The 25,197-nt window shown below is 37.3% G+C and overlaps 1 protein-coding gene across 4 annotated transcripts in view; it reads left to right on the top strand.

The window, feature by feature from the left end:
- ntng2b (netrin g2b) overlaps positions 1-25,197 on the top strand; it is an 86,964-nt gene that overhangs the window by 52,458 nt on the left and 9,309 nt on the right. For 3 of the 4 annotated variants that reach the window (XM_048166548.1, XM_048166550.1, XM_048166549.1), the window contains exons 4-6: positions 2,165-2,337; positions 6,078-6,113; positions 24,013-24,180. In XM_048166548.1, coding sequence (XP_048022505.1) covers positions 2,165-2,337; positions 6,078-6,113; positions 24,013-24,180 — 377 coding nt within the window. Of the gene's footprint in view, positions 1-2,164; positions 2,338-6,077; positions 6,114-17,177; positions 18,940-19,251; positions 19,348-19,653; positions 19,729-24,012; positions 24,181-25,197 lie in introns of those variants that run through there. The other variant, XM_048166547.1, reaches the window with a different exon arrangement.

The raw sequence follows: 25,197 nt of genomic DNA, 5'->3' as shown, positions 1-25,197 counted from the left end.
CATTGTTTGAAAATATCGTTATTCGGTATGACCAAAAGTGTCATTCGGTAAAACCGAAATTTTGGTTAAACCGAATGACTTTTTTGGTGACAAATTTTGTCCATCTTGTAAAAAATGGCCAAAAGCAGCGTTAATTGATTATAAAAACTACATAATCTCATTGTTAACACTTAATAAAACTTCAAAATTAATTATATCTCCATTATGTTTTTTTACACTTATCCGTCAATGACCCAGATATAAATTCTGAGAAAAAGTGTCAGTATTTTTTTTCCCTCACAACTGCACATTATAAAATGTAATTGCAAGTTTATATCTCACAATTCTGACTTTATAACTAACAATTCTTTTTTATTTTTTATTTCATGGCGGAAAAAACAATCTTCTATACTCTCTAGATGCTTAAAGAGGTCATAACATGGACAATAGGATTGTTCTTGCTCATTAATAACTTGCTGAATTATTTATGACATCACAATCACATTAACATATGACCCGCCTACATTTACATATCACATATGTGCATTCATTTATCATTGTTTTGGTTTCTGGGTTCTTTAAAACATCCTAAAAAAGTCCTTTGTAAAGCTTTTGGAAGGTTCAAATGTATGGCATTAGACTATAAACCCCTTTTTTTTGGCTAAACACTAATTGGAGCTTTTATTTTTTTTAAAGTACACATTGACGCACACAGAAAGGTCTGATAAATCAAGTAACACTTCACACTACAGACCGCCAGACAGGTTCAGTCAGACCACTTCAGTACACACTAAACCGCATCTTGGAAGAGCAATGGTGTCAGAGAACGAGGTTAAAGGAGATGGAGGGAAGGAGAAAGAGGGGGAAAAAAATGTTCACAGGCAATGGAAAAGAAAAAGCAAGAAAAAAAGAGTGTGAGAGAGATAGATGAGGGTTGGCTCAAGGTACAGGATGATGTTGTGAATATTTGATGCTGATGGATCCTTGTTCACTCCAGCGGAACAAACTGGATTGAAGCTCAACACACACACACACACACACACACACACACTGTGCTGCTCAGGTGGAAAAGTCTCATTTAGGATCAGGGCCATTTGGTCTTACACAAACGCTCATTTCTGCTTTACTGGGCCCAATCTACAGCAGCACACCTGTGTTCATTCCTCTTGATGCATTTCCACCTGCCAACACACACTCACACCTGTAATTTATATCTCTGAAAGCACTCGGCCCTGCTTGAGTGCAACTTATAGAGGAGGTTTGAAATGCTTTACTGGCCTTCATACCATATTCATTCATTTATTTGGCACATTAAATCATTAAAAACCACAATGTCAAACTGTCTCAAAAACTTCTATCCAGCCTTTTTCCTTGAAAGAAAAAATGGTGTGGAAAAATAAGCTATTCAGAATCAAATTCAGATGCAAATTTAGATATAAAATTTCAGATATAAAAATTTACATTTATTGTATGTTCACATTCAAATTCAAAATTTTGACATTAGAATTTAAATCAATTTTCACATTAACATTAACCAGTGTCATTATTGTTAAATAAAACTAAAATATCATATATTGTTTACCCACAAACGAGGGTCAATTCAATGCTGGATTCAAGTCGATGAAAATAAATTTATCCACTAACCATTCAGAAACGTCCAGTTTCATTCTAAAAGTTGTAACTTCTTCCTGAGTCTCTCCATCAGTGTCGACTCCGGTTTGAACAATGTAAGGCTGAACACCGTTACTGACAATCCTCATTTTGTCTGCGTGAGATTCTCCAGCTTTGTTGTTGTTGAGCTGTTAAAGCTCCGCCCTCTTCTGGAAAGGGGGCGGGGAGCAGCAGCTCATTTGCATTTAAAGGGACACACACAAAAACAGTGTGTTTTTGCTCACACCCAAATAGGGGCAAATTTGACAAGCTATAATAAATGATCTGTGAGGTATTTTGAGCTGAAACTTCACAGACACATTCTGGAGACACCAGAGACTTATATTACATCTTGTAAAGGGGCATAATAGGTGCACTTTAAAATTTAAATTCACATTCAAATGCACATGAAATTCATCAGATTTGCTGTATTGGCAGTTCTGTAATGCAGTACAGCTAAAGCAATGGCATGTAAAAAGCACGAAAAAAATGCAATAAATGTCTAATAATGTCTATCCATCTTTCTGTCATTCAGGTGTAAGTGTAATCTCCACGCATCTCAGTGTGTATTTGTGGACGGCAACTTACAGTGTCAATGTGAACACAACACGACCGGACAGGACTGCCAGCGCTGCAAAAAAGGATACAAAGCCAAGACCTGGAAATCAGGATCTTATTTACCAACGCCGAACGGATCCCCCAACACGTGTGAGTAAAATACACACCCTGCCAAATGCAACAAAATATAGATACTGTTCCTAACCACAGAGACAAACTTACAATTAAAGACAAAACACTCGTTAAAGATTGTTCCTGGTTGCTAGTTTCTGTTGTGAATAAAAATTTCTTGAAAATCAATATCAGGCACTCACAATAATCAGATTTGAGCCAGATCAGTCCATTTTATAATATTCTATTCTACTATAAAAGGGAATTAATTATCTCCAAAATCATCCTACACCACAGGTCTCGCATATCTAAGCCCATCAAACTGAAATTTGCTCATTATTTTCTGGGTTCAGAATTCCTCGACCAGAATTCCTCTGAGCTTCAGAGATCTTTACACTCCGACACACACAGAGAAACCAGACGGACGGTTATCCACCGGCCTGGATCTGATTTATCCCAGAAAATGTGGACAAAACGATCAGTAGGGACTGAAATGAGAGATAAAACAAAAGCAAGAAAAAGAAAAAAGGAAAAAAAGGACACAGCGATAAGAGATAAAGCGAAAATTAACACAAATTTTATTTTTCCTCCCTCTGTACAGTATCCAAAGGGAGATCCTTTGAAACACAACATCCTTCCATTTTACCAGCAGCACGCATGATAAAATAATAATCTAGGGCATCGCACACACACACACACACACACACAGACACAGATGAATTCAGCAGACTGCAGATCTCAACTCACTTCCCTTACACACCCTAGCGCTGCAGAGCCTTTTAGACTTCACAGACCTGTCAGCTCACAGTAAGATCAAGACTGCTGGTGTGGCGGCCCAATTCCCAGAGAACAGAGAAGAGAAGAGCGCAGACGCACACCGCCATACTGCCTTCCCAGCCTACAAAATGTTCCCAAATGCGCTCCATGACAAACACACACGCACAGGTTCCTCTGTGGAGAAAGCGTCCCAAATCTGCACTAATCACCGTCTGAACAAGAAACACTAGCTCTGTTCCAAATCCTAGTGAGCTGCCTGCCTAGATAGTATTAAAGTCTTAATTATGCAGCATTTGTCCACATTTTTTGGTTGCACTTTTTTTTACAGTATGTGCACTTACGTGTACTTACAATGTACTTACCTAAGAAAGTACTGGGTAATATATGGTAACTACATGGGTACTTTACGCCATGAAATAAAATATAAAAAAGGTAACTGTGACTTTGTATCTCACAATTCTGACTTTTTTCTCGCAATTGCAAGATATAAACTCGCAATTACGAGTTATAAAGTCAGAATTGCGACTTAAAGTTATAATTGCGAGATATAAAGTCAGAATTGCAAGATATAAAGTCAGAATTGCGAGATATAAAGTCACAATTGCGAGATATAAAGTCAGAATTGCGTTATAAAGTCAGAAGTGGAAGTTATAAAGTCAGAATTGCGAGATATAAAGTCAGAATTGCGAGATATAAAGTCGGAATTTGCGAGATATAAAGTAAGAATGGCATTATAAAGTCAGAATTGTGTTATAAAGTCAGAATTGCGTGTTATAAAGTCAGAATTGCGAGATATAAAGCCAGAATTGCGTGTTATAAAGTCAGAATTGCGAGATATAAAGTCAGAATTGTGTGATATAAAGCCAGAATTGCGTTATAAAGCCAGAATTGCGTTATAAAGTCAGAATTGCGAGATATAAAGTCGGAATTGCATTATAAAGTCAGAATTGTGTGATATAAAGCCAGAATTGCGTTATAAAGTCAGAATTGTGAGATATAAAGTCAGAATTGCGTTATAAAGTCAGAATTGCGAGATATAAAGCCAGAATTGCATTATAAAGTCAGAATTGTGTTATAAAGTCAGAATTGCGAGATATAAAGCCAGAATTGCATTATAAAGTCAGAATTGTGTTATAAAGTCAGAATTGCGAGTTATAAAGTCAGAATTGCGAGATATAAAGCCAGAATGGCATTATAAAGTCAGAATTGTGTTATAAAGTCAGAATTGCGTGTTATAAAGTCAGAATTGCGAGATATAAAGTCAGAATTGCGAGATATAAAGCCAGAATTGCATTATAAAGTCAGAATTGTGTTATAAAGTCAGAATTGTGTGATATAAAGCCAGAATTGCATTATAAAGTCAGAATTGTGTTATAAAGTCAGAATTGCGAGATATAAAGCCAGAATTGCATTATAAAGTCAGAATTGTGTTATAAAGTCAGAATTGCGAGTTATAAAGTCAGAATTGCGAGATATAAAGCCAGAATGGCGTTATAAAGTCAGAATTGCGTTATAAAGTCAGAATTGCGAGATATAAAGTCGGAATTGCGAGATATAAAGTCAGAATTGCGAGATATAAAGCCAGAATTGCATTATAAAGTCAGAATTGTGTTATAAAGTCAGAATTGCGAGTTATAAAGCCAGAATTGCATTATAAAGTCAGAATTGTGTTATAAAGTCAGAATTGCGAATTATAAAGTCAGAATTGCGAGATATAAAGCCAGAATGGCATTATAAAGTCAGAATTGTGTTATAAAGTCAGAGTTGCGTGTTATAAAGTCAGAATTGCGAGATATAAAGTCAGAATTGCGAGATATAAAGCCAGAATTGCGTTATAAAGTCAGAATTGTGTTATAAAGTCAGAATTGCGAGATATAAAGTCGGAATTGCGAGATATAAAGTCGGAATTGCGAGATATAAAACCAGAATTGCATTATAAAGTCAGAATTGTGTTATAAAGTCAGAATTGCGAGATATAAAGTTGGAATTGCGAGATATAAAGTCAGAATTGCGAGATATAAAGTCAGAATTCCGAGATATAAAGCCAGAATTGCATTATAAAGTCAGAATTGTGTTATAAAGTCAGAATTGCGAGATATAAAGTCAGAATTGCATTATAAAGTCAGAATTGTGTGATATAAAGCCAGAATTGCATTATAAAGTCAGAATTGCGAGTTATAAAGTCAGAATTGCGAGATATAAAGTCAGAATTGCGAGATATAAAGCCAGAATGGCGCTATAAAGTCAGAATTGTGTTATAAAGTCAGAATTGCGTGTTATAAAGTCAGAATTGTGAGATATAAAGTCAGAATTGCGAGATATAAAGCCAGAATTGCGTTATAAAGTCAGAATTGCGTTATAAAGTCAGAATTGCGAGATATAAAGTCGGAATTGCGAGATATAAAGTCAGAATTGCGAGATATAAAGCCAGAATTGCATTATAAAGTCAGAATTGTGTTATAAAGTCAGAATTGCGAGATATAAAGTCGGACTTGCGTTATAAAGTCAGAATCGCGAGATATAAAGTCAGAATTGCGAGACATAAAGTCAGAATTGTGTGTTATAAAGCCAGAATTGCATTATAAAGTCAGAATTGCATTATAAAGTCAGAATTGCGAGACATAAAGTCGGAATTGTGAGATATAAAGTCAGAATTGTGAGTTATAAAGTCAGAATTGTATTATAAAGTCAGAATTGCGAATTATAAAGTCAGGACAAAATCATTCTGAAAGTGATTCCAGCGATATCGTTCCTCTGTGCCGTTATTGTTATAGTTGTGTTGTGGATTCTGCTATTCTTTTACATTTAGATAATAAACTAAGCTTGGAAGTTATTTACGTCTCACAGTGTCTCTGATGCAGAATGTTCCAAATCAGTCACTCATGATGTTCCATTTCAGTTCGGATGTTGTCTTAGAAGGCAGCTGTCTATGTAGAAAGCAACTCACTAGATTTTGGAACAAAGCTACTGACACACACTTTCTCTCTCTCTCTCTCTTTCAGGTTCTCAGGCTCTGGCTGGCTCTTCTTCTGGTTCCAGTAAGTACAGAACCCTCAAGAAATGAGGGGACGGGTCTTTCATCCTCTCTCTCTCTCTCTCTCTCTCTCTCTCTCTCTCTCTCTCTCTGTGATATGTCAGTCATCCCTCTCTCTCTCTTTCTTCATTGTCTCTGTGCTCCATCCCTCGTTATGTCTTCTTCATTTTTCATGGGCCGCCCATCCCGTGGCTTTCATCATCGTCAAACCACCGAATCTAGCCGCAATTCAGCCTAACATCAGAGAGCAGGAGAAAGAAAGATAAAGGGAGATGCAGAGGAAGGAACATAGGGAAGCAGGAAAGATGACGCGATTCCTTGAGGGTTCAAAGAGAATATGAGAAACTAAAGATTCACTCAGAGGACACGCCTACATCATAACATGAACTAAACACACACACACACCCACACACACACACACACACACACACACACACACACACACACACACTCAACTACAGAATCTCAGCCAACATCTAAAAAGGGATTTCCCAGAAAACAACAGTACAGCTGGTGGTTCGCTCCCAGACACACCCCTGCAGAAATTCACCATGGTAACCATAGTTCCCACCAAATCACCATAGTTACTGGAATTATTGTTACAACAATAAAGCTGTGGTAAGTTGGTGTTGTTGTAGTTAACTAAATCTATTAGTAAATCATCAATCAAAAAATAAATTGTTAACTGAAATAAAAATGAAATCAAATAAAAAATTAGTTGAAAAACTTCTGCTTACACTTTTTTTATTTCAGTTAAAAAAAAAAAAAAATAAAGCTAAACAGAAATAAATAAAACTAATAAAAATGACAAAAGCACAACAAAATTACTAAAACTAAAATCAGAATGAAAACTGAAAATATAAAAATAAAAGCTAATTCAAAATATTAAAAAAATACCATAAAATATATAAATAATTCTATAAAAACAGAAGAAAATCATATTATATTATAATAATTATCTATTATTTATATTCTATTAATTTTTAAAGCTTAATTATACATATTAACTATATTATAATAGTTTAATATTTAAAAGCTTAATGATAATTTTATTATATATATATATATATATATAATATATTCTTTACAGTAAAAAAAATAAGCACGAACAAGATTTTTGTCATGCATTAAGAGGTAAAAAAAAGGACATTTACAGAAAATTACAGAAAACAAAAAGAAAATGTGTTCATTTATAGTGGTTTTACAGTAGTAGCAATAACTATATTAAATATGATATTTTCACAGAAACTATGGTTACCATGGGAAATGTTTCTAAGGGATTCCTCTATAATTGATTTCCTCCATGAATTTAACATTTCAGCAGTTATCTTTTAGACTAGACAACCACTGTTATTTCACAAAAAAAGAGGTTAACGAACTATCCCTTTATCAGCCGAAGCAACTCATCCCATGCCAATCTTAAAAATAGTGATTAACTGGTCAGTTGCTCACTAAAGTCGCGTAACGAGTGTTAATTGTGGACCCTGGGTGTAGCTGCATGAAGGTGGAGGCAGATAAAGGTTTGTATGTGTGTGAAAGTATCTCTATGCACTTCTAACTGAAGGACAGTTTACAAAACACATGTGGTCAGAAACTTTTCTCAAACTCGCTTTACTTTATGCGTTGTGGCGGAGCATGTTTAAATGAATGCTGAGTAGATCCTGTCGCCACAGTCTAATTTTAAAACTGCCTGTGTTCCTGTGGGAAAGCACTTAGTGGAAGTGGAGCCCGGGACTCTGTGATGTCAGGAATTTAAGAGCAATTGTGTAACGTCGTAAAGCTTTAAACTGCCTTCCAGTGACACGGTGCTGGTGCATCTGAGCGGCCATTCAGGAAAATTAACTGTGGGAATCAACAGGAAATGATGTCACTGGAGTCACATTAGAATTTAGAATGCAGTCCTGACGTTTTTAAAGGGATAGTTCACCCAAAGCTTGAAAAAGCCAGGATATTTTTTAAATATAATTCTGATTGTGTTCATCTAAAAGATACTCATATACACCTAGGATGGTTTGAGGGTGAGTAAATCGTGGGATAATTTTCATTTTTGGGTGAACTATCCCTTTAAATTGACTGTGAAGTCACGGGAGTGTTTGTGTGTAAGGCAAACTACACATGGCTCTTTTTGGGGTTGTGTGTGTGTGTGTGTAGCATATGGTCTAGAGAAATCAAACTCATAGATCATGTCCGTGTTTTCTCTCCCCTGTAGTCTAAAGGTCTACAGGTCTCCCACACAGGGGGAACAACACACACACACAAGCACACAACATGCACACACCACACTAACACAAACACACACGCTCATATGTGCAAGAAGAGGGGAGATGACATGTAGGCCAGTGTGTGTGTGTGTGTTCATATTAATGTGTGTGGGATGAATGTCCTGCACACACACAGACAGGGATTATACGGTCAGTGTAAGTGTGTTCAGACAGGGATTACGAGGTCAGAGCGGCGAGTCTGATCCTCTGGGTGCTGGTTGGTCAGTTGAGCAAATAGCCACAAGAGGAAGAACAAACCAATACACACAAACACCACAGGATAAACATTCTCTTTCATTTAGGAAAATTAGCATAATTCAAATAAATGTTAATTTAAGTGAATGAAATGCATTAAGGAGTTAAAGTTCCAACATGACATCTTGGAAATAAATCGGTCAGTGTTTGTTTTGTATGCTATATTGTTCAAAGGTTTGGGGTCAGTATTATTTTTTCGAAAGAAATTAATACTTTAATTCAGCAAGGATGGATAAAATTAATCAAAAATGACATTTATAATGTTTCAAAATGTTTAAATAAATTTTAAATAAATATCTGCACTTTTAAACGTTGTATTCATCCTGAAAAATATGAAGCAGTTTTCAACATTGATAATAAGCAAATTGCATATCAGAATGATTTCTGAAGGATCATGTGACACTGAAGACTGGAGTAATGATGCTGAAAATTCAACTTTGATCACTTAAATAAATAAAATTTTTAAATGTATTCAAACAGAAAACAGTTCATTTAAATTGTAAAAATATTTCACACTCTTACTGTTTTTACTGTATTTTTGATCAAATAAATGCAACCTTAGTGAGCAGAAGAGACTTCAAAAACATAAAAAATCTTACCCACCCCAAACTTTTGAACAGTAGTGTATGTGATCGGAAGACAGAGATATCAAGAAGGAATAATCCACATTTGACTTTGAATGGAACGCAGCATAAACTCAGAGTCTGTCTGTGGTTCTCCTGTTGCTGTAGTTTCAGTTAAAGGCCTGCAGGTGTTGTTTTTAAGTGCTTATTAATTTGCTGTTGTTCATCTTTAATGCCAACAGTGACTGACACTTCAGCTGAAGATTTCACTACAGCTATAACAGAATTGCCAGATTTGAAAACAGGTGGGACAGAGTGACCCTCAAAGGCTCCCATAGTTATAGCAATACAGTAGTAACCTGGCTTAAAGGGGAAAAAAGCTAGAAATTATAAATCGGCAATAAATCGGCAATAGACTGTAGAGATTCAGATCTAGAAACCTGGTTATATAACCTGAGAGTACAAATAATAATTTTGCTAAAACATACTGATTAGGTGAACTTTACAGCTCAGCCACCTTGCCTTCATGTGCATATGTGCCATAACATTTAAAACACATTTAAAACAAATGCTTCTTCTACTTTTCACAGTGCAATGCAAATGACTCAATTATTACTCTAGATTGTTTTATGAAACATATATATGAGGTGGGAGATCTGATTAAAAAAAGGGGCTGCCTGGACACAGTAAGTCCTGAATATTACATATCTAGAGTAATATACATAGACTATACTAGTTGCTGCCTTACAAGCAGAGATTAATGATGATGTAATGCGCCTTAATCCAACAGAGCGCCATCTGCAACTCCATGAGCGCACACGCGCACAAACACACATGCACAAACACATGCATACTGACAATCTGCATTAAACCGCAGCTTCACAATCTAACAGCATCTCACTTAAGACCTTACTATTACAAACGTGCTCCAGTCAGATAAACTGATGACGCACTGGATTCGGCAGTATGCACAAGCAATATCAACCACAAGTTCATCTCTTTCTTGACTTGTTGCATTGGACTGGCAAATGTGAAGATATTTTTATCTGAAATAAATCACTGTATTTATTAGGGTTGGGGCAATAAATCCCACAATAAAGGACAATAAAGGTGCAAGTACATTCTCAGACTCAGCCGAATGCACGAGCGCTCGTCTTCTTGAGCATTTGAGTGTGCGGTTAAAAAATAGCCTAGACGTCATCTGCTGTTAAAAACTAAGCTCGACATCGATTCAAAAGAGAATCACAATGCATTTGTAAAATCTCAGAATCGATCCACAAATCGAGACTAATCTATTTATTGTCCCAGCCCTAGTATTTATGAGAATTAAATGGCAGGTGTTGATTCAACACAATAACAAATTGATTGTTTTAAAATTTTGTTACATACTGTATCACATTTAAACAAAAATTAGTTGGCAATATCAGGGTTGTGCGCCATTCAGGACTGAACTAAAAATTACTTTTAAATTCCAATTCAGTTCTTGAATTTGAATTGATGTAGCAAACAGAATGAATTGCAATTCAAATTTGAAATCAAAGACAAATTTGGAATGTTTTTAAAAAATGTTTAAAAGAGGTTAAAAAGGTTTATTTGCCTTATGGATTGACAGACAATAAATGTAAATGGAGCAAATGCACTTCATTTAGCAGATTGAACATGTCTTGAATTACTGTTAATGTAATGCAGTTTAGCTTCCTGTAGGGTGTGACCAATTCAACTGAAATCCATACACTGTTAAACCCAATAATTTACAGTAACTCAAACCATTTGAGGAAACTGATTGCCTTAAACCATTTAAAGGAGACCTACAGTATTATCCCCTTTTACAAGATTACATGTTTCTGGTCCCCTCAGAATGTGTCTGTGAAGTTTCAGCTCAAAATACTCCACAGATCATTTATTATAGCTTGTCAAATTTGCCCCTATTTGGGTTTGAGCAAAAACACACAGTTTTCGTGTGTGTCCCTTTAAATGCAAATGAGCTGCTGCTCCCGGCCCCCTTTCCAGAAGAGGGCGGAGCTTTAACAGCTCAACAACAACAAAGCTGGAGAATCTCACGCAGACAAAATGAGGATTGTCAGTAACGGTGTTCAGCCTTACATTGTTCAAACCGGAGTCGACACTGATGGAAAGAGTTACAACTTTTAAAATGCATCTGGAAGTTTCTGAATGGTTATTAGATAAATTGATGTAGTTGCTGTGGAGTTGATTCAACTCATCCACTAGCATGTGCCGTCATGTTAATCTTTTGTGCAAATCCAGCGTTGAGTTGACCCTCGTTTGTGAAGCAGTGGTAACAACACACAACAACAACTCTTCCTCTTCTCTAAAGCAGCCCAACATGGCCACACCCCCTTTTGCTCATTGTAGTCCCTCCCAGCTGTTTGTAAAAAGAGATTTGAAGTACTATAAACTCATATACATTAAGTTAAATTCACTTATATATTAGTGTTGGTTTAGTCAATCATTAGAGCAAACTCAATTTAAAGATTTTGTTTATTCCTCTCATTCAGTTTGTCTTAACTACTATAAAGCTACTTAAATGGTTTGAGGAAACCGACTGCCTTAAATGGTTTAAGTTCATCAAACTCAAAGTACTAAAGTTACATAAGACTAAGCAAAAAACAACACTGGTACAAAGCAATGATGACAGAACAGGAGCACTGTAAAACTCAATAAGCTTATAAAGTCAAATTGAGTTCACGCAACTTTTTTCTATTAAGTACAATTTGAGTGAAAGGAACTCATTTCATTTAATTAATTTCACTCTTTGGTTTTACAGTCGATTATTCAATTCTGAATTTTTGCACAACCCTGGTCAGTATACACTGCAGAGTAAGCAGTATACTATTTATTCCATTCTGAATATTTTAATACACAGATTGAACATGGAATGAATTCATAACTGCCTCTGCAGTGCAGAATGGGATTCCACTTGACACTAGCGCCCCCCATGTGCATTGAAAGCAACTGCAAGAACCAAACTACAAGATTTAAAATGCAAGAGGTTTTGTTAAGCTCAGCACTTTGTATTTGTGCGCATATTCCATGCTGACTCTGATTTCTCTAACCCGTTTCTATTACACTCCCCCTCAAATCTCATTAGATGCTCCTCCAGTGCACGTAGATACTGCAAACCACATCCCACCAGCTAAAATAGACCCTAATTCCCCCACAGAAGCCCTGCCCCCTGCCACACCACCCCCTTCTCATATTCTCACACAGGACACACCCCACAAAGCCACACCCCTGGAGGAGGGGCCTGTTCACAGACATATAGAGAGCAGAGGTAAGGGCACTAGTTTAGTGTGTGTGTGTGCTAGTGTTACTAGTATGCTATAGAAGCATCTTTCAAAGACTTGTTTTGGCAGTCAAAGCATTGTAGCCAAGCCAAGAGCTCAGTGACTTTGCTGCCAGTAAGTCATCTACTCAAACGTACCCCTAGAGGATTGTGGGTAACGGCTCCAAAGCATGTGCACTGTGGGAAATCAATGCTCAATTAGACAGTGTTTTCCTCTGTCAAAATATAGAGTGACTTTGCATCTTTCAGCACAAAGCGGATTAGGGCAGCCTGTGAATATATAAAACAAAGAACCACCGCACACATCCACACTCATTGATCGAAGCGCACATACGCACCCGAGGAATGAATACTGCATGACGTTTAACGAGTGAACGAGAACTCCAGCTTGAGCTCAGATCAGAAAACGTCAAGCTGGCATGAAAAAAGAGAGGGAAGAATAAACCGCTCAGCTGAGACGCGAGACGGAGCAGCTCCTCGGATGGATTTAATAAAGGTGGAGAACTTTGAGATTCCCAGTAGCATAACGCGTACGTGTGTGGATGAAATTACAGCATGGTCGTTGTGTACACGCAGGAGCGTTTGTGTACCTCAAACAACACCGATCTGTCGTTCGAGATTAATTGCAGTTTGGTTTGTCTGTTTAACGTCATATGCCACTTTTCATGTATTAAAGTAGTACACACACCCTTGCAACCACATAGCAAACCACATTGGGCAGTCACTTTAGTTCAACTACATTCAAATTAAGAATCACATCAATAAAGCTCAGACACAACAAGCAAAACCAATTGAACAGAAACTGTAGTTGCACTCCATTGCACAGCTGATTCATTCTATCATATGGTATCGGAATACGGTATTATCACGATATTGAAATAATTCGCCAAAAAAAGTGTTGTCATATTATAAAAGGTTTAATAACTGTTTTTTCATGTTAGCTCAGCTCCATTAAATAATACAGTTACAACTTTTGATCTTAATAATGTTAATGATTGATAAATGCTTTAGAAGTATTATTCATCGTCAGTTTTTGTTAACTATTGCATTAACTAATGTTAACTAATGAAGCTAGATTGTAAAGTGTAAATGAACAGAGTCAGAACATATGCAAACAAAACATAGGGCATGTTGTAGTCCAAGTTAAAATATAAAAATGTGTAAAGTTGAAAATAAATGTCCTTTAAATATTTGGTGCTGTGATGAACACCATTGCAAATACAAAAATCTGAATGGCTGTTTGAAACATTTAAAGCAGAACTAAGTAACTTTTTTTACCGTAAGTCCTTACGATGGTTAATTGACTTGTATTGGTGTGTTTGAGGCGTGCACTAACCCCCTCTGGCACGTCTACGCCAGAAAACAGCACTTGCAAGTTGAGCTGCGCCGACCCGACACAATCTCGCCTCATGTTCACGTTCACGCGAGAGTGACAAAATGCTTTACGGTAATTCAAAAACAATGTATATATTATGACTTTATAAGACAATTTCGAAAATTACCCACCTCCATCGAGATTTCTTGTACTGTATTTGCAAAACTACTGCGCTGGTGAGCGTTGTAGTTGTTGTAGTCCAGAGCTGCACTTGGAGTATTTACAACAGTGTGATTCACTGAAGGAACCTGTAGGGGGAGCTTCGCAAATCTTACTGAGTTCTGCTTTAAATACTAAAAGCTAAAAGGTAGTGCAGCTGCTTTGTTTACGGGTGTTACCGGGGTAACCGCTGCATTTCTGCTGTTCCATCAGCGCCCTCTGCTGTCAGAGAGTGAATATGCATTTATTCAATGCAGCACATCTCCTTCACTCGTTCCGTCATGCGCTGCTCATGCGTGTTGAGCTTGTTTACATATGAGTGCGTGTGTCCCTGTGACGCAGCATACAGTGGTTTTGTGCATTTTAAACGGTTGATGGGTAAAGTATTCTTAAAACGCATTCTAAAAATCTGAATAATTCATAATAAATAATTATTCACGGTAAGTGCCCAGGACAACAATATCGGGCATGTTCATTATCATGATATATCATATTACTGTATACCGGCACATGTCTAATGAATACATACAAAAAGAAGGTAATATGTAATTTAAATTATTTCATTGAGCTTAATATTTGCTATTGATTAATATTTTGTCATTCAGTGTTTTAGACATATTTTCAAAGCCCTGAAAGGCCAAAATGACATTTCCCTCTTTTTGATAAACTGCAGTATCTCACAGACATAATCCCCAAACCAAGCATCCAAGACAAAACATGATTCCTGTTGAAAAAGAGAGGACACACCACAGAGAAACTGAGAAAGAGATTGTGGAAGGTATTGTTAGGTGTCCAACAAGAGCTACAGTAGTATCATGGTAGATGTGGTTTTAGTGACATTTCCCTAATCTGTGGTTGACAGATGAAAAGTGTACCACAGAGGGGTTTGTGGTCTGTGGTCACTATAGATTGAATGTATAGTGTGAAACTCTTATGATTGATGTACAGGTTGTTATTTCTGGCTAGTGTGCAGGCCGTTCAGTGGCTGTTTATAGAGCACAACACGGTGTATGTGTTTGTGTGTATGAACCAACATTGTGATTATCCGAATGATTGCAACCAAGCAATCCCTACAGCACCACGAGTGGAGGATTCTGGGAAGGGTGAGGAGATTTCTGAGAAGAAAGAGAAGACTTCTGGGAAACATGAAGTAATTGAAGAAGAAGTAAAGAGAGTGGAAAGTGTTCTGGAGCATAGCAGACACAGAGAAGAAACTGGTATGAAGTGTCTCAATGTGTTTTTTATTCCACTGTTTATCTGCTGTATTTTTTAATCTCTGAATCATCTTATTAGTCACCAGTGCACCTGAACCTGCTGAATCAGAGCCAGAGTCTGTCGAGTCAATGCCGGAATCTGCAGAGTCAATTCCAGAGCCTGTCAAGCCAATATCGGAATTACATGAGCCAATGTATAAACCTCATGTTCATGAGTCAATGCCAGAATCTCATGAACCAATACAGAAATCACACGAGTCAATACAGGAAAATAAAGAGCCATTACCAGAATCTCATGAGCTAATAGTAAAACCTCATCAACCAATGCATAAACCTCATGGGCCAATAGTGAATCCTCACGAGTCAATGCATAAACCTCATGGGCCAATAGTGAATCTTCACGAGTCAATGCATAAACCTCATGAGCCAATAGTGAATCCTCATGAGTCAATGCATAAACCTCATGAGCCAATAGTGAATCCACATGAGCTAATAGTGAATCCTCACGAGTCAATGCATAAACCTCATGAGCCAATAGTGAATCCTCATGAGTCAATGCATAAACCTCATGAGCCAATAGTGAATCCACATGAGTCAATGCATAAACCTCATGAGCCAATAGTGAATCCTCATGAGTCAATGCATAAACCTCATCAGCCAGTAGTGAATCCACATGAGCCAATAGTGAATCCTCATGAGTCAATGCATAAACCTCATCAGCCAGTAGTGAATCCACATGAGCCAATAGTGAATCCTCATGAGTCAATGCATAAGCCTCATCAGCCAGTAGTGAATCCTCATGAGTTAATAGTGAATCCTCATGAGTCAATGCATAAACCTCATGAGCCAATAGTGAATCCTCACGAGTCAATGCATAAACCTCATGAGCCAATAGTGAATCCACATGAGCTAATAGTGAATCCTCATGAGTCAATGCATAAACCTCATGAGCCAATAGTGAATCCACATGAGCTAATAGTGAATCCTCATGAGTCAATGCATAAACCTCATGAGCCAATAGTGAATCCACATGAGCTAATAGTGAATCCTCATGAGTCAATGCATAAACCTCATGAGCCAATAGTGAATCCTCATGAGTCAATGCATAAACCTCATCAGCCAGTAGTGAATCCTCATGAGCTAATAGTGAATCCTCATGAGTCAATGCATAAACCTCATGAGGCAATAGTGAATCCTCATGAGTCAATGCATAAACCTCATGAGCCAGTAGTGATTCCACATGAGTCAATGCATAAACCTCATCAGCTGATAGTGAATCCTCATGAGTCAATGCATAATTCTCATGAGCCAATAGTGAATCCTCATGAGTCAATGCATAAACCTCATGAGCCAATAGTGAATCCTCATGAGTCAATGCATAAACCTCATGAGTCAGTAGCGAATCCTCATGAGTCAATGCATAAACCTCATCAGCCAATAGTGAATCCTCATGAGTCAATGCATAAACCTCATGAGCCAGTAGCGAATCCTCATGAGTCAATGCATAATCCTCATCAGCCAATAGTGAATCCTCATGAGTCAATGCATAAACCTCATGAGTCAGTAGCGAATCCTCATGAGTCAATGCATAAACCTCATCAGCCAATAGTGAATCCTCATGAGTCAATGCATAAACCTCATGAGCCAGTAGCGAATCCTCATGAGTCAATGCATAAACCTCATCAGCCAATAGTGAATCCTCATGAGTCAATGCATAAACCTCATGAGCCAATAGCGAATCCTCATGAGTCAATGCATAAACCTCATCAGCCAATAGTGAATCCTCATGAGTCAATGCATAATCCTCATCAGCCAATAGTGAATCCTCATGAGTCAATGCATAAACCTCATCAGCCAATAGTGAATCCTCATGAGTCAATGCATAAACCTCATCAGCCAATAGTGAATCCTCATGAGTCAATGCATAACCTCATCAGCCAATAGTGAATCCTCATGAGTCAATGCATAAACCTCATGAGCCAGTAGCGAATCCTCATGAGTCAATGCATAATCCTCATCAGCCAATAGTGAATCCTCATGAGTCAATGCATAAACCTCATCAGCCAATAGTGAATCCTCATGAGTCAATGCATAAACCTCATGAGCCAATAGTGAATCCTCATGAGTCAATGCATAAACCTCATGAGCCAATAGTGAATCCTCATGAGTCAATGCATAATCCTCATCAGCCAATAGTGAATCCTCATGAGTCAATGCATAAACCTCATGAGCCAATAGTGAATTCTCATGAGTCAATGCATAAACCTCATGAGCCAATAGTGAATCCTCATGAGTCAATGCATAATCCTCATCAGCCAATAGTGAATCCTCATGAGTCAATGCATAAACCTCATGAGCCAGTAGCGAATCCTCATGAGTCAATGCATAATCCTCATCAGCCAATAGTGAATCCTCATGAGTCAATGCATAAACCTCATGAGCCAATAGTGAATACTCACGAGTCAATGCATAATCCTCATCAGCCAATAGTGAATCCTCATGAGTCAATGCATAAACCTCATGAGCCAATAGTGAATCCTTATGAGTCAATGCATAGACCTCATGAGCCAGTAGTGAATCCACATGAGTCAATGCATAGACCTCATGAGCCAGTAGCGAATCCACATGAGTCAATGCATAGACCTCATGAGGCAATAGTGAATCCTCATGAGTCAATGCATAAACCTCATCAGCCAATAGTGAATCCTCATGAGTCAATGCATAATCCTCATCAGCCAATAGTGAATCCTCATGAGTCAATGCATAAACCTCATGAGCCAATAGTGAATACTCACGAGTCAATGCATAATCCTATTCAGCCAATAGTGAATCCTCATGAGTCAATGCATAAACCTCATGAGCCAATAGTGAATCCTCATGAGTCAATGCATAATCCTCATCAGCTAATAGTGAATCCTCATGAGTCAATGCATAAACCTCATGAGCCAATAGTGAATCCTCATGAGTCAATGCATAGACCTCATGAGCCAGTAGTGAATCCACATGAGTCAATGCATAGACCTCATGAGCCAGTAGCGAATCCACATGAGTCAATGCATAGACCTCATGAGGCAATAGTGAATCCTCATGAGTCAATGCATAAACCTCATGAGGCAATAGTAAGTCCACATGAGTCAATGCATAAACCTCATGAGCCAGTAGTGAATCCACATGAGTCAATGCATAAACCTCATCAGCCAATGGTGAATCCTCATGAGTCAATGCATAAACCTCATGAGCCAATAGCGAATCCTCATGAGTCAATGCATAAACCTCATCAGCCAATAGTGAATCCTCATGAGTCAATGCATAAACCTCATCAGCCAGTAGTGAATCCTCATGAGTCAATGCATAAACCTCATGAGCCAATAGTAAATCCACATAAGCCAATAGTGAATCCTCATGAGCCAGTAGTGAAACATCATGAGCCTATGCATAAACCTCATGGGCCAATAGTGAATCCTCATGAGTCAATACATAAACAACATCATGGACACATACCCACTGAGCCAAAAGTAGAGTCTCATGAGCCAATACCAGAGTCTGTTAAGACGACGCATGAATCTGTGCTGCCAAACCTAGAGTCTAAGCCAAAACCAGAATCTATCCCACCAATGCTGCACTCTGTCAGGATTTCATCAATACATGTGCCACATGAAGAGGAGGAGGAAGGGTCTCATAAACACACCAATGTTGAAGGTATGGCTCAGATGTTAGTCTCAAACAGCCTGTAGTATAAATGTAGAATTGATTTAGAACTCGCATCTGGTTGGAAATGGCAAGTGGTTTTTAGTCTCTTGAGTGATAAATTACATCTTTGACATTTGTAGACTTCATTAAAGCTCATTTCATTTTATACATTTTGTAGATGCCTATTACCAGTTTGACAAGTAAAAATGGCACTGTCTGATAAATTCATAAGTGGTCATTTTCTTCGTGGTGGCCTTGTGAGTGATTCAGACATTATTATTTGATCTGTGGATTGCTCAGTCCTTATCTTTGCTCATCTAGAGCCACACAAACACTCAAAAGAGGGTGAAGGAAAGCCCACCCATAAGTGGGAGAGAGAAGAAAAAATGGAGGACAAAGATGAAGAGAATAAAAAAGGTATCCTTATTGTGAGGTAGAGTAGGAGTGCACTGTAAGTAGTGAAGTCTATAACTCTGTATGCATAGTCATTAGAACCCACATTTACAATAAACTGCGTTAGCTTCTGTAGTCTGACACTTTTTAGGTTGTATATATTGTAGTACACATGCTTGGTAGAGAATCTTTGGGCCACAATGATTCGGTTCTGCATTAGACAAGCAACCCCTCCCGTAACCGGACTGATAGCTGCAGATTTGCTTGCCGTAGACTCGATCGCAGTGTTACTAGATGAACATGTAAAATAAGACTTTTCATTCTCCAAAGCTCTTCTGAAGTTCTTACTATCTGGAGGGAAACAGACCGTCCAGCTAAAAGGCATCATATATGACGATTTTCAAGGTGAGAATGTCACGATAGTGAGATGAGAAAATGAAAACAGAGATCTCAAAGTACAACATCACAGTATTTACAAGAATGAGGGAATGTTCTAAAACACATTACAGTGTTTATAAGTGGAAGGGAAGATTAAGGTTGAAGATTCTAGAACCTTCAGCTGTTCCCTTCTACTTATAAACACTAATGTGTTCTAGAACTCACAACTCATAAACACTGTAACATGTTCTAGATTCTAGAACCTCCAACTGTTCCCTTGTACTCAAACACTGAATCTAGAGTTGAAGAACACATGAGTGCTTTTGAACAGTCAGTGCCATATATCATTTTTGACAAGAATGAAAACACGGCTGTCATCGATAGAAGTACAGTGATTTAAGTTAATTGTACTGTTCTTCAACAGCATACCAATTGTTTAGCTGACCAAACATCTTTCCAAAAGCTCCCCACAGTTTGGAAACACATGTGATCTAGGACCTTTACAACACATGCCATTGTAAAGACATTTTCAATTGTGTAAAATTCAATATGGCGTCTACCCTGACTTGGGCTTTAGATCAATAGAGGCACAGGTAACTGTGAAGAGTTCTAGAACATGTTACAGTAGTGATGTGAATTAATGGCTAGTACTGTATAGAGTTCAAGAACACGCCACGTTGAGAGTTCAAAAGCTGAAGTCTTGCTAAGTTTGATGATGTTTCTCTACATGTCACTTCCTGTCTTCTTTCTAACTCTCATCAATCCCTTCATCCCTGCTTTTCTCTATTATTTGTGATATGTAAGGTAAGTGTGTTCTGTGTAATGTGTGACTCATTTATATTTAATTGATTTGCCTGTTCCTATGTGCTGAGACAGGCTCTGTACTGAGTTCTCGCTCTCTGTCCCTTTTAAAGTGTGCATAAATATTTGAAAGAAACTTCTGAGGTGAAATAAAAATTCTGTTTACTGTAGTTTACTATAATTACAGCTGTGCCTTTGAATCTACAAACAGACATATACAGCAGGTGCAACATTAGATTAAGCTATACAGTTCTAATTATTTGCCATGTTTAAATGTCTGACTATCATATTCATGATCCAAACACATTATAATCTTACTTAGATTCCTATTTGGAGTTGACAAAAGTTCTTTCACATGATTCACATCAGTGTTGCCCAATACACTAAACTCTGTGAAGCAAAGCATCAAGCTACAGCATTATCCCTAGCTCAAGCATTGTAATGCAACACTTATGCAAATTATTTGAACTTTCACATTGATTGCCACTCATCTTTAAAGTGTAGCCAATCGAAATCAAATCAAAAAACAAGATGGAAGAAATACTGACCCAGTAACATTGAAGATATAACCTGATATTCAAAAAAAATACTTTCTATGATATATAACCCTAATTACATAGTAAGTACATGTAGTTGATTACTATTACGCAGTACTTAATTGTATAATTACACTGTAACAAGGACACCTTAAAATAAAGTGTAACCGAAGTCTCTTCTGCTCACCAAGGCTGCATTTATCTGATCAAAAATACAGTAAAAACAGTAATACTGTGATTTTATTACAATTTAAAATAGCTGTTTTCTATGTGAACATACAGTAATTTGAAATGTAATTTATTCCTGTGATCAAAGCTGAATTTTCAGCATCATTACTCCAGTCTTCAGGGTCACATGATCCTTCAGAAATCATTCTGATATGCTGATTTGCTGCTCAATATATATTTATTATCAGTGTTGAAAACAGTTGTGCTGCTTTATATTCTTTTGGAAACAGTGATAGATTTTTTTCAGGATTCTTTGATGAATAGAAAGTTTAAAAGAACAGCATTTAATTGAAATAGAATCTTTTGTAACATTATGATTGTCTTTACTGTCACTTGTGATCAATTTGATGCATCCTTGCTGAATAAAAGTGTACACCACTATGCACTTTCTTTTTACCTAGAACCTCGTACCTGTCAGATGGAGGTCAAAGTGTTGCTTGTGTTTAGAGTACACTCTGATGCAAATCAAGTGAAAGGCACTGATTCAAGTTCCAAAAATGGGCGACACTAAACGTGGTTCATTAACGCAGTACACACTGATTCTCTGTGAGTGACAGCAAGAAACAGACCTGAGAGAGAGATACAGGACAGGTGTGAATGGGAACTGGGAAAAGCCCAGCAGTTTGAGAAAAAGATCTGCTTCAGAAGACGAAGAAACAGCTGTTTTAGAGAAAACATCTGTCATCAGATTTCCCAACATCCCTAGAGCACACACACACACACACTCTCTCAAACACCACACTCATGTGCATGAGGGGTGGGCAAGACTCCCGTAAGAGTGTGTGAGATATCGCCCTGTCAGCAACACACACACGCACACAAATCTTCATTTCAGCTGTCAGTACTGTGGGTGGGTGCAGCAGGAAAGACACAAAGTGACGCAAAAAAAAAAAAAAAAGAGTCAATAGCTCTTTATTGATACAGTTTGTAGACGTTCTTAGTCCACCCAGAACATTTATTTAAACTAAACTGCAAAAAATTGAAATAATTTTTGGAATCATCTTATGATGTCATGAGCTCATTAACATATAATCGCCCACATTTACATTTCAACACCTTGGACTTGAACAACATCAAAGACTTTTTATACGGAAAGATGGTACACTCGTATTTTTATGAATGGGAGAAAGTTCAACGCGCAACATGGCGGAATAAGTCCCGCCTTCTAAATAAAAGAGCCAATCGCAGATTGGTAAAGTCATTGCGTCACTGCACCTGCCGGTTTGGTGAGAAATCGAGTCCCCCCAGGATTAAACCAGTGATCCTATCGGTTTAATGGGAAGTCTTTTTAGCGCCTGATTATAGTTCCTGCAAAATCACGTGAATGAAAAAATCAAATGAGTTATAATGACCATTAATGTCTTTTAAATTACATGGTTCATATACTAGCATATAACTGAAGCTATAGGTTTTTTATTTAGTTACCCGATTAGCCTGCTAGCTTAGGTATGTTTTTTGCTTCCATTATCGGTTTCCAGTTTGTTTTATTATGCAATACATAGGCATTCATTTTATATTTCAAGCACATTTTTTGTGCATGTAATAAACATCATACAATAGTGAAATAGGTTATAATTAGTCAAGACCTCATGATAACAACTTTTGATCAGGCATTACCACCTGGTTCCTAAAGGAGACCCAATTCCTGGGGGGGGGGGCCCGATTTCTCATGACACTGTTACAAGCTCCGGTTCCTATAGAAACCGTCAGTATACTGAGACGCGCTTAGGACTGCGCATGTGCATTAGCTCGGTCCAGCCTGAAAAATGCGTTGTTGTTTTTTTGTTTTTTATGGTTTGAGCATTTAGAAGCTAAATTTATGAGACAGTTGTTGTCAGATGTCATTGGTAATTTTAAATATTTTATTTAATCGTAAGCTTGGCAAACAGTTTTGGAAAATTTGGTGTTTCCCCATTCAAAGAGATAGGAGCAGCATTTGCATGCCCAAGAGGCATTTCAAAGATGAGTTTGAATGAAATGACTTGTCTTAAAGGGACTTTGATGACATTCTGCATCCCATTCCATCACATACTGAAAAAAAAAATGTGTAGAAACAGTTTTCTACAATAAATTGCTAGTAAAATGACAAAGAAAATGACAGGTAACACATTTAATTAAATGTGAAATTGTGAAGTTCACAGCAAAATCACCAGAGAGTGGGCCCTCTCTAAATAGTGTTAAAATAACACTGAAGCAGAGTTAACGTTAATGAGATAATTAAGCGATGAATGAGCATTAGGTGATGAACATCTGCTGTTAACAAGCAGAATAACTGAAGAAAAGATAATCCTCTGCTGAGATCTTGAAAGATATAATGTCTTTTATCTTCAGGTGATTTCATCTAAGACTGTGGCTGAAGTCAGTTGTAGTTCTTGTTTCTCTTTTCTTCATTGATTCTGCTTGTTAACAGCAGGTGTTCATCACTAACGTTCAATCATCACTTAATCGCTTAATTATCTCATTAACTAACTCTGCTTCAGTGTTACTTTAACACTATTTAGAGAGGGACCATATGCACTCTGAGCAGAGGTGATTTAGTAATAGTAATAAAAATAGTGTTTTCTTGGAAAACGTAGCCTACTCCAGTACGGTTTTTTTTTTTTACAACTTTGAAAAATCACTTAATACACTTTTTACAGTGTATTATCTGTGATCTATCATTATCTTAAAAAGCAGGAACATCTTTCTTTACTCTTCTCTCTCTTTTAACCGCTGATTTTGCCTTTTTTTTCTCTCTCGCTCTCAGATTGTGAATGTAACGGACACTCGAATCGCTGCAGTTACATCGACTTCCTGAACATAGTCACGTGCGTGAGCTGCAAACACAACACGCGTGGTCAGAACTGCGAGCACTGCCGCATGGGCTTCTTCAAAAACACCTCTGCGGAGCCCGACGATGAGAATGTGTGTATCGGTGAGTAACAGTGCATGGTTTTTTATATCTTGAATACTATGCATGCATTTTGCCCAAGGCAAAATAGATGATTAGATGATGTCACTGGCTCAAACAGTAGAGCATGGCGCTGGCAACACCAAGGTCATGGGTTCGATTCCCAGAAAATGCATGAAATGATAAAATGTATATTTTGAATGCACTATATTTTTGTCTCAAATACACAAATCCTCAAACCAAAACACACACAATGGACAACCTGACAAAACCTGAGACGAGCATAATTGAATACACTTATATAACTTTTATATAAACTATATGATTTATACTTGACATCTCACCAATAATTGATGAATTTGAATTAAGCAACCCAGAAAGTGCAATTAATTAGATTTACATTAGCTGACTATAATAGGGTCCTGTGATTTTCACAATGCTGAAAATGTAGACGGAATCACGGCATCCAATCATAAAAATGGAATTATAAGGCGGAATGTCATGGAATTCAGCACATTTTGGATGAATAAATAAAGTGGGACTGTACAATTATCAAATCGCGACGTGGACTAGTGTCTGTTAATATTAAAGTGCAAAAAGAGCATGATTTCAATGAATTAGACATGCTTTTTGATTACTAAAATTTTATTTAACCATTTAAAAAAAAACATTAAAAAAAAAGAAGAAGAAGAAGTCTAGAAAAATTAAAACAGAATTTGGGAAAAATTTAACTGATTTCATTAGGCCCTGCTATAAGCTATAAACATCACCTTAATATACAGTAGTCAACATTTGAAGAGGATCAAATCCTTTCATCAAAGTTGTCCTTCTTCTTAGGACAACTTTGATTAACTTTTTTGATCCACTTCAAATGTTCACTACTGTATTTGCAATGCAGCAGTCATTGTCATCTACTGCGGAGTCAGCAAAAATGGAAGAAATTACAATATTTCCATTTGCAATGCACAAAATTACAATATTTATGACTCTGCTAAGGCTGTAAAACTGAGGAGGGCAGTCTTTGGTGTTTGACTAAGTTTT

The sequence above is a fragment of the Megalobrama amblycephala genome, linkage group LG18, assembly GCF_018812025.1.
Source record: "Megalobrama amblycephala isolate DHTTF-2021 linkage group LG18, ASM1881202v1, whole genome shotgun sequence".
Taxonomy (NCBI): domain Eukaryota; kingdom Metazoa; phylum Chordata; class Actinopteri; order Cypriniformes; family Xenocyprididae; genus Megalobrama; species Megalobrama amblycephala.
Note: the sequence above shows the minus strand (reverse complement) of the source record. Positions and strands in the feature narration are given on the sequence as shown.